Source organism: Euprymna scolopes, chromosome 15 (genome assembly GCF_053919585.1).
Source record: "Euprymna scolopes isolate OS-2025 chromosome 15, ASM5391958v1, whole genome shotgun sequence".
Taxonomy (NCBI): domain Eukaryota; kingdom Metazoa; phylum Mollusca; class Cephalopoda; order Sepiida; family Sepiolidae; genus Euprymna; species Euprymna scolopes.
Window position 1 is genome coordinate 54,295,971 of NC_136496.1, and position 13,419 is coordinate 54,309,389.

A 13,419-nucleotide genomic window follows, 5' to 3' on the forward strand; every position below is an offset into this window, starting at 1 on the left:
AATTTTTAAATTGTTAGATGAAAGTACAGAATAGTTAAAAACATATGCTCCCCATATTAATAATGGCTTCCTGAATAATAACGCTATTATTTCAGCACGGTCCGTATTCTGAATGTCAATTTCCCTCCCTTCCCTCTTTTTTTTTTTTTTTTTACGTGGAGTTCACCACTTATCAAGGCCCAATGGCCACTCAGGGATAAGGGTTTTAAAAATATATATGAAATAAAGTAAGTATGAAATCGTAAACTGCTTCAGCCATTTCCAGGATATATCACCACCTCCTCTCTTAAAAATAAATATGGAATAAAGGAATGTTCAGATTCTAAACAGCCTCAGCCATTTATGGGACTGACTTCATATCCTTCCTGTCTCTTATAAATATATGTAAAATAAAGTCATTTTGAGATGATAATCTGCTTCAGCCGTTTCCGGGCCTGACTCCGTATCCCCACTCCCACCTTCCTTTAAAATATATATAAAATAAAGTATTTTTGAGATCGTAAACTGCTTCAGCTATTTCCGGGATTAACTCCATATTCCCCACCTCCTATTCTTAAAATATATTCTCTGTTGATTATTTTATATTTTTGCTTTGTTTTGTTTTGTTTCTTTTTAAGGAGGAGATAATGCTGGTAGGAAATTATATTACTTGGCATTTTTGCTTAGATCAAAGTGTAGTATCTGTTCTGGTGCAGAATTTCAGCGACCTCACCCCCCCCCCATTTGTTTTTAAGCAGGAGATAATGAATGTCTGGTGAAAACAACCTGGTTGCTTGGCTTTCATGACTGAGACAATTATTTTAAATTCTTAGGAGAAAGTAAAGAATAGTAAAAAACATACTCTACCCTACCCATATTAAGAATGGTTTTCTAAATAATAATGCTATCATTTAAGCACAGTCCGTATTTCAGTTTCTTATTTAATAAATTATTAGGTGAAAGTACAGAATAGTTTAAAAAATACCTTTCCCTCCGCATATTAAGAATGGCTTCTTAATGTTATCATTTCAGCACGGTTCGTATTCCATATATTATTTTCCACCCCCTCTATCTTAAAAATATATATGAAATACATATGAGATCATAAAATAAAAGATATATAGGCTTACAAATTCAAAACCACGAGTAAAATTAACGTATTATTTAATTCTTTTTATTAATACAAAAAAAATGAGTTGGTATTATCAGCTAGAATTTAAATCAAAACATCTAGCGTTGCAGCCTAATGTTGTGTTCTCTATTAACTGTGTGCATGCGTATGACCGCACAAAATGTCTGCTCGATGTCAATGTATATTTTACATATAAATTTGCTGATGTCTGTACGCCTTATTCATGCATGTAAACAAAAATATTATTTACTATAAACCATCCTTGGTTAATGAATATTATTTCCTGAAAATTTCAGTGTTATGTGACTAATGGTTTAAAAGTGTACCTGTTAGATATTTACACACACACACACACACAAATACATGTACTGTTTTATTTATATAGAAGATTACGAAGTTTATAATCAGGGTATTTAATATGTAATGATTCTACTCAGAGAAGCCATGTTTGTGTTAATAATTGGGGTATTTAATATGTAATGATTCTACTCAGAGAAGCCATGTTTGTGCTACTCTCTGTAGCGTTCTTTTTTGAATGATGTTTCGATCAATCCAAAATGTCAGAATAAGTAGACATCAACCAATCAGATTGTAAGGAATGGTAGAAGGGAGAAATCATTATTTGAGTAGTGGTAAAGTGTTAAGAGTATGCGATGTGCAAGAAATTACTAGTCAGTTAATGACGGCTTAGACCTTGGAAAGTAAGAAAAAGTATAAATGCACACGGTGTAGAATAGGGGCATAAGAGGACTTATGGAAGAGGGGGGAAAATTTGAGCTGCTTCCTCTGTAGGTTATGATGATGATGAAGATGGCGCTTCTTCATTATTAGTTAATAATATCTACAATGACCACTATTTTACAGTGCTCCATTAGTTTATTTACACAGAGTTTTGAATTATGCTAAAGTAATAGGTGATATCATTAAGGACAATGCTCAAGGAAGACTTGTAAAATAGAATGTTTTGCTGTATCACAGCTTTGCTGAGTGGCTCGTCAGCAGCTCTCACTATCAGGTCATAAGACAACTGCTTTTATTACATTATATTTGTAATATTTTCATATAAACATTGCCCACCACTTGACAGTGCTCTATTTGTTATTTTCAAAGAGCTTTGTATTATGCTAAAGTAATTAGATAGCATCAACTATACAGGTACTATTCATAGTTGGCGGCATCTAATCACTGGAAAATTTGGTGAAAATTATGACTGCTTGACCTGGTCTGGGGTCATATCTTGAGGGTATGGTTGTGGTTTTCTAATAGGCCTCTTCACCGAAAATCACATCATCTGTCAATGTTATAGGTGAAGTCCTTCAATCATGAACCTGACTATTACGAAGGATTATTATTTTCTTTTTCAATTCTCAAAAGAAATTTCGATGGATTCATTAAACAGATCCAAAAGTGACTGTATTTTATTTTTTGAAAGCTAAAAAATTATTTTACATTTGGACACAAGTAGTTAAAAAGTGGTATTTTTTGCCGGAAAAATACTGTAAATTTTTGTATTTGTTGAAAGTACATTTAATTACGAATTCACACATGACTGTAAGTTAAAATGCAAATAGTTTTTAAATGAGATTCTTTTGTTTTCGATATCGGGATTAATAAATGTAGTTTAGTCTTGATTGTAAGTGTTTTAACTTGTTCATTTTTTCTTTTAAATTTATTAAATTCTATTAGAACAATTTTTTGCATAAAAAAATGTTTCAAGTTTATTATACCTAAGGAAATTACTTTTGCATAATAATATTCTTAAAAATTAATGTTCAAAACTATAAGTCAAACAAACATATTTTCATTAAAAAAGTGTAAACTAAAACGGTTTACATATTCTTAAATAGTTCTGACGTTTTTGGCTCAACACGTTTTATAACAAAAGATTCGTTCCTTATTTAGAATTTGACTTGAAAAAATGCAGAAAAATCATGGAATGAAGATGTGATATTCTAAAAATCACGTAAATTGATGAAGTAGTTTCTATTTAACTAAGAAAATCAAAATGTACAATTTTTAGCGAAAAAAAGTTTAATTATTTTAAATACAAAAAAGTTGTGTAACAGATTGGGGCCCTGCAATAACAAAGAATCATGCATGTTAGATTAAATATGCAGTTTGTATATCTAAACAACAAGAATATTAGAAAATATTTTGTAAAGAAAAAAAGGTAAATTGATATCATATAGTCATAGCAACCGTTTTTGTATCTACGTAACAACATTTTAGATGATCATAAATGTTGTGTGCACTCATATATGTTCAGTCGTCATAGTTGTATATAAGTATTTATTGTTCAGTCGTCATAGTTGTATATAAGTATTTTGGGTTGGTGCAAAAATAACGTCGTTTTTGGACGTTCAACTTCAAAAAATCACAACTCCTTTCATGATAAATTTATTAATTGAAATAACCATTACAATCGACAGATTTTTACCAATGAGAAACAAGTTTATTTATCCCATTAGCATAGAAATACAGAGTTCTGGAAGTGATTAAGCCATTGAAGGCCGATTCGGCATCGTCTCGCCTTTTGAAGCATTTTTCGCACAGGAAGTTGTCGAGATGCTTGAAAAAGTGATAATCAGTGGGTGAGAGGTCCGGTGAATATTGCAAATGAGGCAGAGTCTCGTAGCCAAATTCGTTCAGCTTCTGCAGGGTCAGTTGAACAACATGCGGGCGAGCTTTGTCATGGAGGAGAATTGGTCCCTTCATATTGACTAATCTCGGGTACTTATGTTGGAGCTTCTGGTTGCATTTCGTCAATTTGTCGGCAGTACTTCTTCGCCATAATCGTTTCACCCAGATTCAAGAAGTTGTGACGGATAAGATTGGCCGCAGACTACCAAATAATCACCATAACCTTTTTTTTTATGCAATTTCGGTTCTGATAAGTATTGTGGAGCTTCTCCTACATCCAACCACTGTGCCAAACATTGCCGGTTGTCGTAGAGGATCCACTCTTATCACACGTCACAATCCACTCGAGAAATGGGTCATTTTGGTTGCACAGAAGGAGCATAGAAGATGTCTCAAAATGACGTTTTTTTTATTATTATTGTTCAATTCATGTGGCACCCAGTTTTCTAACTTTTTTAATTTCCCTATTTGCTTTAAATGGCAAACGACTGTTGAGTGGTCCACCTCGAATTCAACAGCAACTTATCATGTGGTTTTGCGAGGATTGGCTTCAATTAAGGCTTTCAACTGTTCATTATCAACCGCAGTCGGCCACAACCGTCTTCATCTTCAAAGCTCTCATCACCATTGCAAAATTTCTTGATCCCCCTTTGTGCCACACGTTCGTTAGTGGTTTCTGGACCAAACACATTATTGATATCACGAGCTGTCCCAGCAGCATTTTGTCCTAGTTTGAACTGGAACAAAAAATCGATTAGATTAGAATTTTGTCCATGCTGTCGAAAAGCCTACAAAAAAAATGAATGAAGAGATTGAGAATGATAACGAATAAGACGATTCGATAGAGCGAAAAATGCACTTTAAAATGATATATAACATGGCTATATACACGAATGAATTAATTCAGAAATCATATATAAAAGTAACATGTGAGAAAACGATATTATTTTTGCACCAATCTAATATGATTGTTTATAAACCAATCAATGTTCATGCCGTAGAAAGAGTGACGCATCAAAAAACAGTTCACAGTAACATTCATTTGAAATGATTACAGTTCTTAACAACAAACAGTTCTTAACAACAAACAGGCAAACCTTCTTACAGTTTCGTAGTCCCTGCTTCTCGCCTTTCATTTTCACTCGTCTTGTAGACACGGAAACAACTTGATTGCATGCGAAGCAACACCAAAATAACTTATTGTTACATATTTTAATGTAACTTTGTTTAATCTTTAACAGATACACGTTGGGTCGGATTGAGTCGCCTTGCCAAGTAATTTCTCCTTGCTCGTATTACATCTCAAGTCATAATGCCTCTTTGGGATCCCTGGGTATAAAGGAGCTGATGCTATCACCAAGCAAATAACCTTCTAATTGACTAAAAACTTTCTCTTCCTGATTGGTCCATTAACTCATATTACTGTTCCAACACTCCAATTGCATCATTGCATGGAAATGAAACCAATGTTGTTTATTGTTTTAAATTCCTCTTGTCAAATATTTATCTCTTTTTTTTTTCATAACTGCCTTTCTCACATATATATACAGTGGGAAAAATAAGTGTTGGACACATCCCATTATTCTTTATTTAACACATTTTTTATGCAGCGAATGACGCGAGAATTTAACAAGAAATAGTTACTAATTTAACAATAGCAAATAACTTTAGAAATTGGAACCTTTTAATGCATAACAAAAATTATATAATAAAAACGAGAATAGCCGGAAAAAAAGTATTGGACACATTGTTTTAAATTATATTTTATTATTATTTTTTATAAATAATGATGGAAATTGTTATTTGCATTTTAATTTGCCGACACTGTTATACATTTTAGAAGTTTCTCGATTGTTGTAGACCATATTCTACATCGTTGGAAAGTATTGGAACACGTTAGTCACCAGTAAGCCATCACGCATGAAGATTCTCAGGATGAGTAAACGTAAAGAACTCTCTCAAGTCGTCCATGATAAGATTATTGCCGAGCACAAGAATGGAATTCGTTATCGGCATATGTCTGCTCAATTCAAAATCCCTGTAAGCACCATAGGAAACCTTATTAGGAAATGGAAGGTGCATGACTCAACCATTAACTGTCCGCACACTGGAGCTCCTTGCAAGATGTCGGATCGAGCAGTGAGAAAGATTGTACGAAAAGTTCAGCAGCAACCAAGAACCACACGAGGCAAACTTCAGAAAGATTTGGAAGAAGCAGGGATAGTAGTAACGAAACCAACGATTAGTAATGTACTCCGACAAAACGGTCTTAAATCGCGTATGCCTCGAAAGACACCATTACTAAAAAAATGTCATGTTAATGCTCGTCTGGAGTTTACAAGAGACCACTTATTGAAAACAGATGATTACTGGAAGAATGTGATCTGGTCCGATGAGATGAAAGTAGAACTTTTCGGCATTATCTCTGTACGTCGAGTATGGAGAAGAGATGGCACAGCGCATGATCCCAAGAACACCCTCCCCACTGTAAAGTTTGGTGGTGGAAATGTCATGCTCTGGGGATGCTTCTCTTCAAATGGTACTGGGCCACTTTATATTATAGATGGAAAGATGAATGCAGCCAAATATCGGAAAATTCTTGAAAATAATCTCTTGCCTGCTTCCAATGCGTTAGGTATGTGACAGGGATGGATCTTTCAACAAGATAATGATCCCAAACATACTGCTAAAATAACCTCCGATTGGTTCGTACAGAACAAAATAGATGTTCTTAAGTGGCCCAGTCAGTCCCCAGACTTAAATCCTATAGAAAATCTATGGAGAGAGCTCAAAATCATTGTCCACCAGCAAGATCCATGTAATATTCAGGATTTTAAGTATGTGTTGAAGAGTGGGCCAAAATCTCGCCTGAACGTTGTCACAAATTAGTTTTGTCGTATAGAAAACGTCTCGAAGCTGTAATAGCCAATAAGGGCTTTTCAACTAAATATTAGATGAAATTGTGTTAGTGTGTCCAATACTTTTTTTCTGGCTATTCTCGTTTTTATTATGTAGTTTTTGTTATGCATTAAAAGGTTCCAATTTCTAAAGTATGTTGTTATTGTTAAATTAGTAACTATTTCTTGTTAAATTCTCGCGTCATTCGCTGCATAAAAAATGTGTTAAATAAAGAATAATGGGATGTGTCCAACACTTATTTTCCCACTGTATATTTTTGCTTAGTTATGCAAACTTCATATTTAATATTGCTAAAAAATACTCGATTCTTTGTTACTACAATTTGTTACAGTTGAATTGTCTGCTCTTGAATTTTTACATTATCTAAAATCATGACGATTCCTGACTCTCTCATCTCACTCGTCATAAAATTTGATTTTCGTATTTAAAAAAAATCTTGATCAATTTTTATGATTTTTGGAATATAGCACCTTTGTTCCATGATAGATACATACATGTATGTTCTGTATTTATTGTTGAATTCTAAATAAGAACCCAAAATTTATTAATTAATCAGTTTTTGGTATTTAGAATATGGGTCATGCTAAAATAATAACTTTATTATTTAGAAACCCATTTTTAACTAAATTATCATACAGATTTTTTATGTTTGATTTAAAAAGATATATTTTGGCACTATTAACTAAAAAAATTATTTATTGTTTAATTTTAATTTATTCTTGAAATTCATAATTCAGTTTTTTCAGTATTTGATTGTCTCTTGCTTCAAACATACATAAGTTTACATACATATTTTGTTTTGCTTTTTAATTTCTCGAATAAAGTGCAGTTTCAGTATGAATCGCATAGTGTTCCCTTATTTTCTTTTTTTATGCAATTTTTTAAGTTTCAGAAAAACAAGAAAACTTCTAGAAACTAAACTATATAGCAGGAACCTAAAAAAAAAAAACATATGAGAAGTGTCACTGGTAAGATACTCTGGACGTTTATAGGGTGGAATAAAAAAGAACTAAGGCATCTTGATTAGAAGACCAGGAAACATGGCCATGCACAATGCACTACACCCAAACAATGAGGCTGACCGACTCTGTGAAAAGAAAACACAGAAGAGCAGGACTGATTTGTATAGAAGACTGCGTGAATGACATGAAAAAAGAATTTTTAGAATTCATAATGCAGAACATTGACAGAAAAATTAATGCAGCAAAAGACACAGCCGGTACATAAGGATAACAAAAGACTAACAAAACACTTGGACTACATGACTACATGACTACATGACTACAAAAGGGAAACCTAAACAGAGAAACTGAATCCCTAATATCAGCCTGATTAGAACAAACCAAAGCAAAGATCAACGAGACACAAGAAAACAGCAAATGCAGACTTTGCATACCAAGAGACGAAACAATAAACCATATAATAAACAAATGCAGCAAACTAGCCCAAAAAGAATATAAAAATAGTCGTAATCAAATGGAGAAAGCAGTATATTAAGAATTATGTAAGCAACTGTATCTTGAACACTCAGACAAATGGTACAAGCATTAATTGAAAACAAAAATCACAAAATCCTACATAGACGTACAAACAGATAAAGCCAGCCAAGTAAGTAGACTGGATGTCATAATAGTTAACAAAAAGGAAAAGTCCTGTCATATCATAGATTTTGCTGTTCCAGCAAAGTGCAGAGTGAATACCAAAGCGACAGAAGTGGGACAAATATACAGAACTGGCCAGAGAGCTGAAAGGCATTTGGAAGGCATGAAGAAAGTCAAGATAACACTAATAATAGTTAGGAACACCAGCAACAATACTTTGAAAAACTCTGACAAAAGAAAAAGGGAGAGATTGGAATCAGAAGGATGACTGGGAAGATACAACGGATGACACTAATGAAAATGGCTGAAATATTAAAAGGAAAACCCTTGAATGCACAGACTAACCCACATGAGTTACAGGAGCTAACCTGACATATAGAAACTGTTATATAAGTAAAAGAAAGAAACATCACATGCAATCAAAAAAACTGAAACTATATAATTGTAAGTTAACCACCACACTAAATAGTCGTGAAGGGTCTAGGAGGATGGAAAGATCAAGGAAAGAGTACACTAAACAGACCTCCTCTGAATGAGTGTGAAGAGAACCTTGGAGATGATTATTGCCTCCAAATCTTAGTGAAGACCAATGGTCGCTGCCACTGAGAAATCAATGGTAAACGACTGTTGCGATAATGTAAATTCGTCTGCAAAGGGTATCAAAAGAACTGGTAAGTACTGAAAATCTGAGGAGACTTGTTGTTATTCAGACTCCAAGGAACACATCATGTTGCTGGCAAAAAGAAATAGTTAATGATGGCCAGTGGGAAAACTTCTAGTAAGGGAGGAGGAGGAGGAGGAGGAGGAGGAGGAGGAGGAGGATGGAATTGTTACAAGAGCGAACTAATAAAATAAATGTTAAGATAGGAATGTAGTTCACCGTCGTTTTTGAAATTCAGATGAAGTGTGAGTTATGAATTGTAAAATAAACATTTGTGTTAGTTAAAAAAAGAATGTGAAAAAATAAACACACTTTTCATAAATATGATGTAAAAATGTGATATTCTTGACTAATAAAATTAAGCCATATCAAATCTTTGAAAATGTTAAGAAATTTCATTTGTTATGAAACCTATAAAAAAGATACTTCTGGAAATGCTAGGTGAATTCACTAAGTTTCAGTTTTATTTCATGAAAATGATGGTTTAGTCGCACATCTAAAAGCAAAAGGCATGCCACATTATGTGGAAATTTTGTAACCATTGATTGTAAAGGATATAACATCACATAACAGAGTGCCCTAACAGTAAGTTTATCTTTTTAGCGTGAGTGCATACTGAAAGATATCTTTTGTGTTTCTGCCTTCACTTTATTTTTTCATTTGGAAAACTTGTATGCGAGTTTAGAAGGGATGGTATATTTAAACTTACTTATCTTATCAACAACATAATAATTATTTTTGTGCCGCATCTTTTCCATCCTTTCATCCTCAAATGTGCTGCATGGGATTTTCCGTCATGTCCTGTTGATCTTTTTATCGTTATCAGCTAAATCCGATGTCTGTTATCTAAATTAGATTGAGCAAAATAGTATATCGCTTTTTATATTCTCTTTCCACTCTCTCACTTCCTCATTTTTCACTCCCCTCTTTTCGCCAAAATATTTGAGTCCTTAATTAATCACGTTCTAGTTCACCACCTTACAGCTGCTAAACTTCTGTCAGACCTCCAATATGGATATAGGCAAGCCCGTTCTACTGCAGATATTCTAACTGTAATCTCTGAACGTTTATACCAAGCACTGGATAAGGCAGGGAAGGGGGGGGGCAGTAGCCCTAGATATATCGAAGGCTTTTGACAGTGTATGGCATGATGGTCTTCTCATGAAAATAAAATCCTATGGTATTACAGGACGAATGCTTAGCAAAATTAGATCCTTCTTAAATGAGAGAAGAATCCAAGTTGTCCTTGATGGGTGTACGTCCAAAACATTTGATATAAATGCGGGTGTACCTCAGGGATTGATCCTTGGACCGTTATTATTTCTGATATTCATAAATGACTTACCTGATAAAATTGTCTCTGAGATGGGTATATTTGCTGACGATAGCAGGCACGTGGGGAAAACTAATGAGCACATAGCTAAGGTAATGGCCGAAACCTTAGAGGAAGACCTTTAGTCTGTAGTGGAATGGGGTCAAAAATGGATGGTAGCATTCAACGCTGCCAAGACAAAGCTCATTTCCTTTAATAATTACATGAAACCTTACCAACCACCCATACCTATTGCTAGAGATACTTTACCTGAAAACATTCGTTTAAGCTCCTTGGCTTAATGTCCACAGGAAACATGAGTTGGAATAGATATATCAAGATCATTGCTAAGGCTGCTGCAGAGAAGGTGGCCTCTCTCTGTCGTGTTAAAAAGTTACTTATGCCTGAAAGTATCCTGTACCCCTACAAAGCCACGATTCGCCCATGTATCGAGTACTGCTGTCACATTTGGGCTGATGCATCTGCTACTAGTCTCTCGCTCTTACACAGGGTCCAAAAGAGAGTCGCCAACCTAATAGATCCTGAACTGTCATCTAAACTTCAGCCCCTGTCCCATCAACGAAATGTTGCATCCCTCTTCCTGTTTTAAAAATATTTTAATAATGGATACTCTGACGAACTACAAGCCCTTGTACCCCCTCAACGAAAATACCCCCGACAAACTCGACAAGCAGCGAAATCTCACCCCTACAAAGTCAGGACGCCTACATGTAAGAAAGCCGTTTACTCTAATAGCTTCTCCCCTAGAACTGCAAGACTTTGGAATTCTCTTCCGGTTTCCTGTTTCCCTAACTGTACTGACATGCAGAAGTTCAAGTGTAATGTGAATAGACATCTTGCTGCTAAACTCCCTACATAATACCCCTGCAACTTAGGTCCCTGGTAGTAGCCCCATACATCAAAGTGGCAATGTGCCTTGTTTGAAAATGTAATAAAAAAAAAAAAAATAGAAAATGTAATAAAAAAAATTTAAGATGAAACAAAACTGTTGTTGAGTTTTTTGTTTTGTTTTCAACTAAGAAAATACAATCCCACTCACCGATTGCCCAATAAAATGCCAGGATAGACTTCATCGTATTCGCCGGGGATCGAATTAAATGTAAATAGCCATCCATTTCTGTTGACATTATTTGAGCTCAGAATTTCTTGCAGTTTTTTATATGTTTCAGTATTATACGACATATCCCCAGCCTTTATGATTGTATTACCTGAAAGAAAAAGAAAAGGACTCACATAAGACTTCATATTCTTATCAAATGTCATTCGATTGTTTTGCCATTAAACATATACGTTTTCTTGACATAAAATAGCATTCGTTTTTGACATAAAATAGCATTCGTTTTTTTTAATATAATTTTTTTTGACATAAAATGTCATTCGTTTTTTTTACATAAAATGTCATTCGTTTTTGTGGCATAAATGTCATTTGTTCTTAGATTTATCATCATTCTAATCGATTATTTTATATCTGCTTTATATGCTTGCATGTGCTATTATATTAATTATTATTATATTAATGTCAAATTAAATATGTGCACATGTTTCTTTGTAAAAGAAAATAAATCGATCATTATAAATTATGAAATACTAGCGGGGGGTACCCGGCGTTGCCCGGGTGTTTGGAGGTGTGTGTGTGTGTGTGTTAAAAAGAGGTGTAAAAGAAAAATAAAGTTTTGGTCGGAAGGTCGGATTGAACCCCGAAGCCTTGACGTGAAGGTGGGAACAAAAGGGAAAAAAAGCCCATCACCTAACCATCTGTGCCACGAGGGAACTGACAAGGGAGTTATATGAAGGTTTATGAAGCGATATGAACAGGTGCGAGGAAGTCTGACCTATTTTTGCGCTGCAAGCCAAGTCATTCGCAGACATACACAAGAAGAAGCGAACACACACACACGCACACATACATTTTCGCTTTTATATTTATAGATGCCCCCCCCCCCCCGGTTTAGCTAATATATGACGAGAGTAAATTTTCTGTAAATGCAAACAGCAGACTTTTTTTTTTATTCAATCTTCACCCCAAAACAAGGTAAGTGGCGGGGCATTATGAAGGGAGATGAGTAGAAAGATGTTTGTTCACATTACACTTGAACGTCTGCATATCAGTACAGTTGGGAAAGCAGTATCCCGGAAGGGAGTTCCAAAGACTTGCAGTTCTGAGGAAGAAACTATTGGAGAAAAAGGCTTTCTTACACCTAGGGATTTCTACTGTAAAAGGGTAGGACTTAGTTGCTTCTTGGGTTTGTCGGGAGTAGTCACATCGAGGAGGTACAAGTGCTTGCAGTTTGTCAGAGCAGCCACCATTAAAGTATTTGTAGAACAGGCAGAGGGATGCAACATTTTGTCGATGGGACAGAGGCTGAAGCTTAGATGACAATTCAGGACCTATCAGGTTGGCGACTCTCTTTTGAACCCTGTCCAGGAGTAAGAAACAAGCAGCAGATGCACCAGCTCAAATGTGACAGCAATACTCCATACATAGGCGAATGGTGGCCTTATAGAGGTACAGGATACTTTCAGGCGTAAGTAATTTTCTGGCATGGTAGAGAGAGCCCACCTTCTTTGCAGCAGCCTTGGCAATGCTCTCAATGTATATATTCCAGTTCATGTTTCCTCTAAACGTTAAGCCAAGGAGTTTAAAGGAAGTACTTTCAGGTAGTGTATTCTTAGCCATTGCTATTGGTGGTAGAAAAGGTTTCTTGTAGTTATTGAAGGAAACAAGCTTAGTCTTGGCAGCATTGAATGTGACCATCCATTTTTGTCCCAATTCCACTACAGATTGGAGGTCATCCTCTAGTGTTTCTACCATTTCCTTAGACATTTGTAAGCGAAATAAACCCATAATGATTTATGTTGAATTTGTTCTGTTAGTGTCCATCTGGCAAAGAAATGAAACTGTATTTGCCTCCCCCTGGTAAGCAAAAGGATCCAAATATGTATAATGTTATTTTTATGTGTTTTGTGCGCATAAAATTGAAAAATTAATGGCAAAAACTGGGGGAAAAAATGTAAGAAAGGGTGTTAAGAAATCATTTGTAGGTGTTTAGGGCCCAAGAAAAAGTGAAAAAAAAAGAAAAAATGAAGGTAGTCTTGTATAATTTGACCCGAATTCTCATGAATTTCCGTCAAGCATTGATTGGTGTCAGCTGTA

At 34.9% G+C, this 13,419-nt stretch overlaps 1 protein-coding gene across 6 annotated transcripts in view; it reads right to left on the minus strand.

The window, feature by feature from the left end:
• The window catches only part of LOC145293829 (dual specificity protein phosphatase 3-like), a 265,871-nt gene that overhangs the window by 77,491 nt on the left and 174,961 nt on the right, over window positions 1-13,419 (minus strand). For all 6 annotated transcript variants that reach the window (XM_080140479.1, XM_080140481.1, XM_080140482.1 and 3 more), the window contains one exon: window positions 11,305-11,473. In XM_080140479.1, the coding sequence (XP_079996605.1) occupies window positions 11,305-11,473 (169 nt within the window). The remainder of the gene's footprint in view (window positions 1-11,304; window positions 11,474-13,419) is intronic.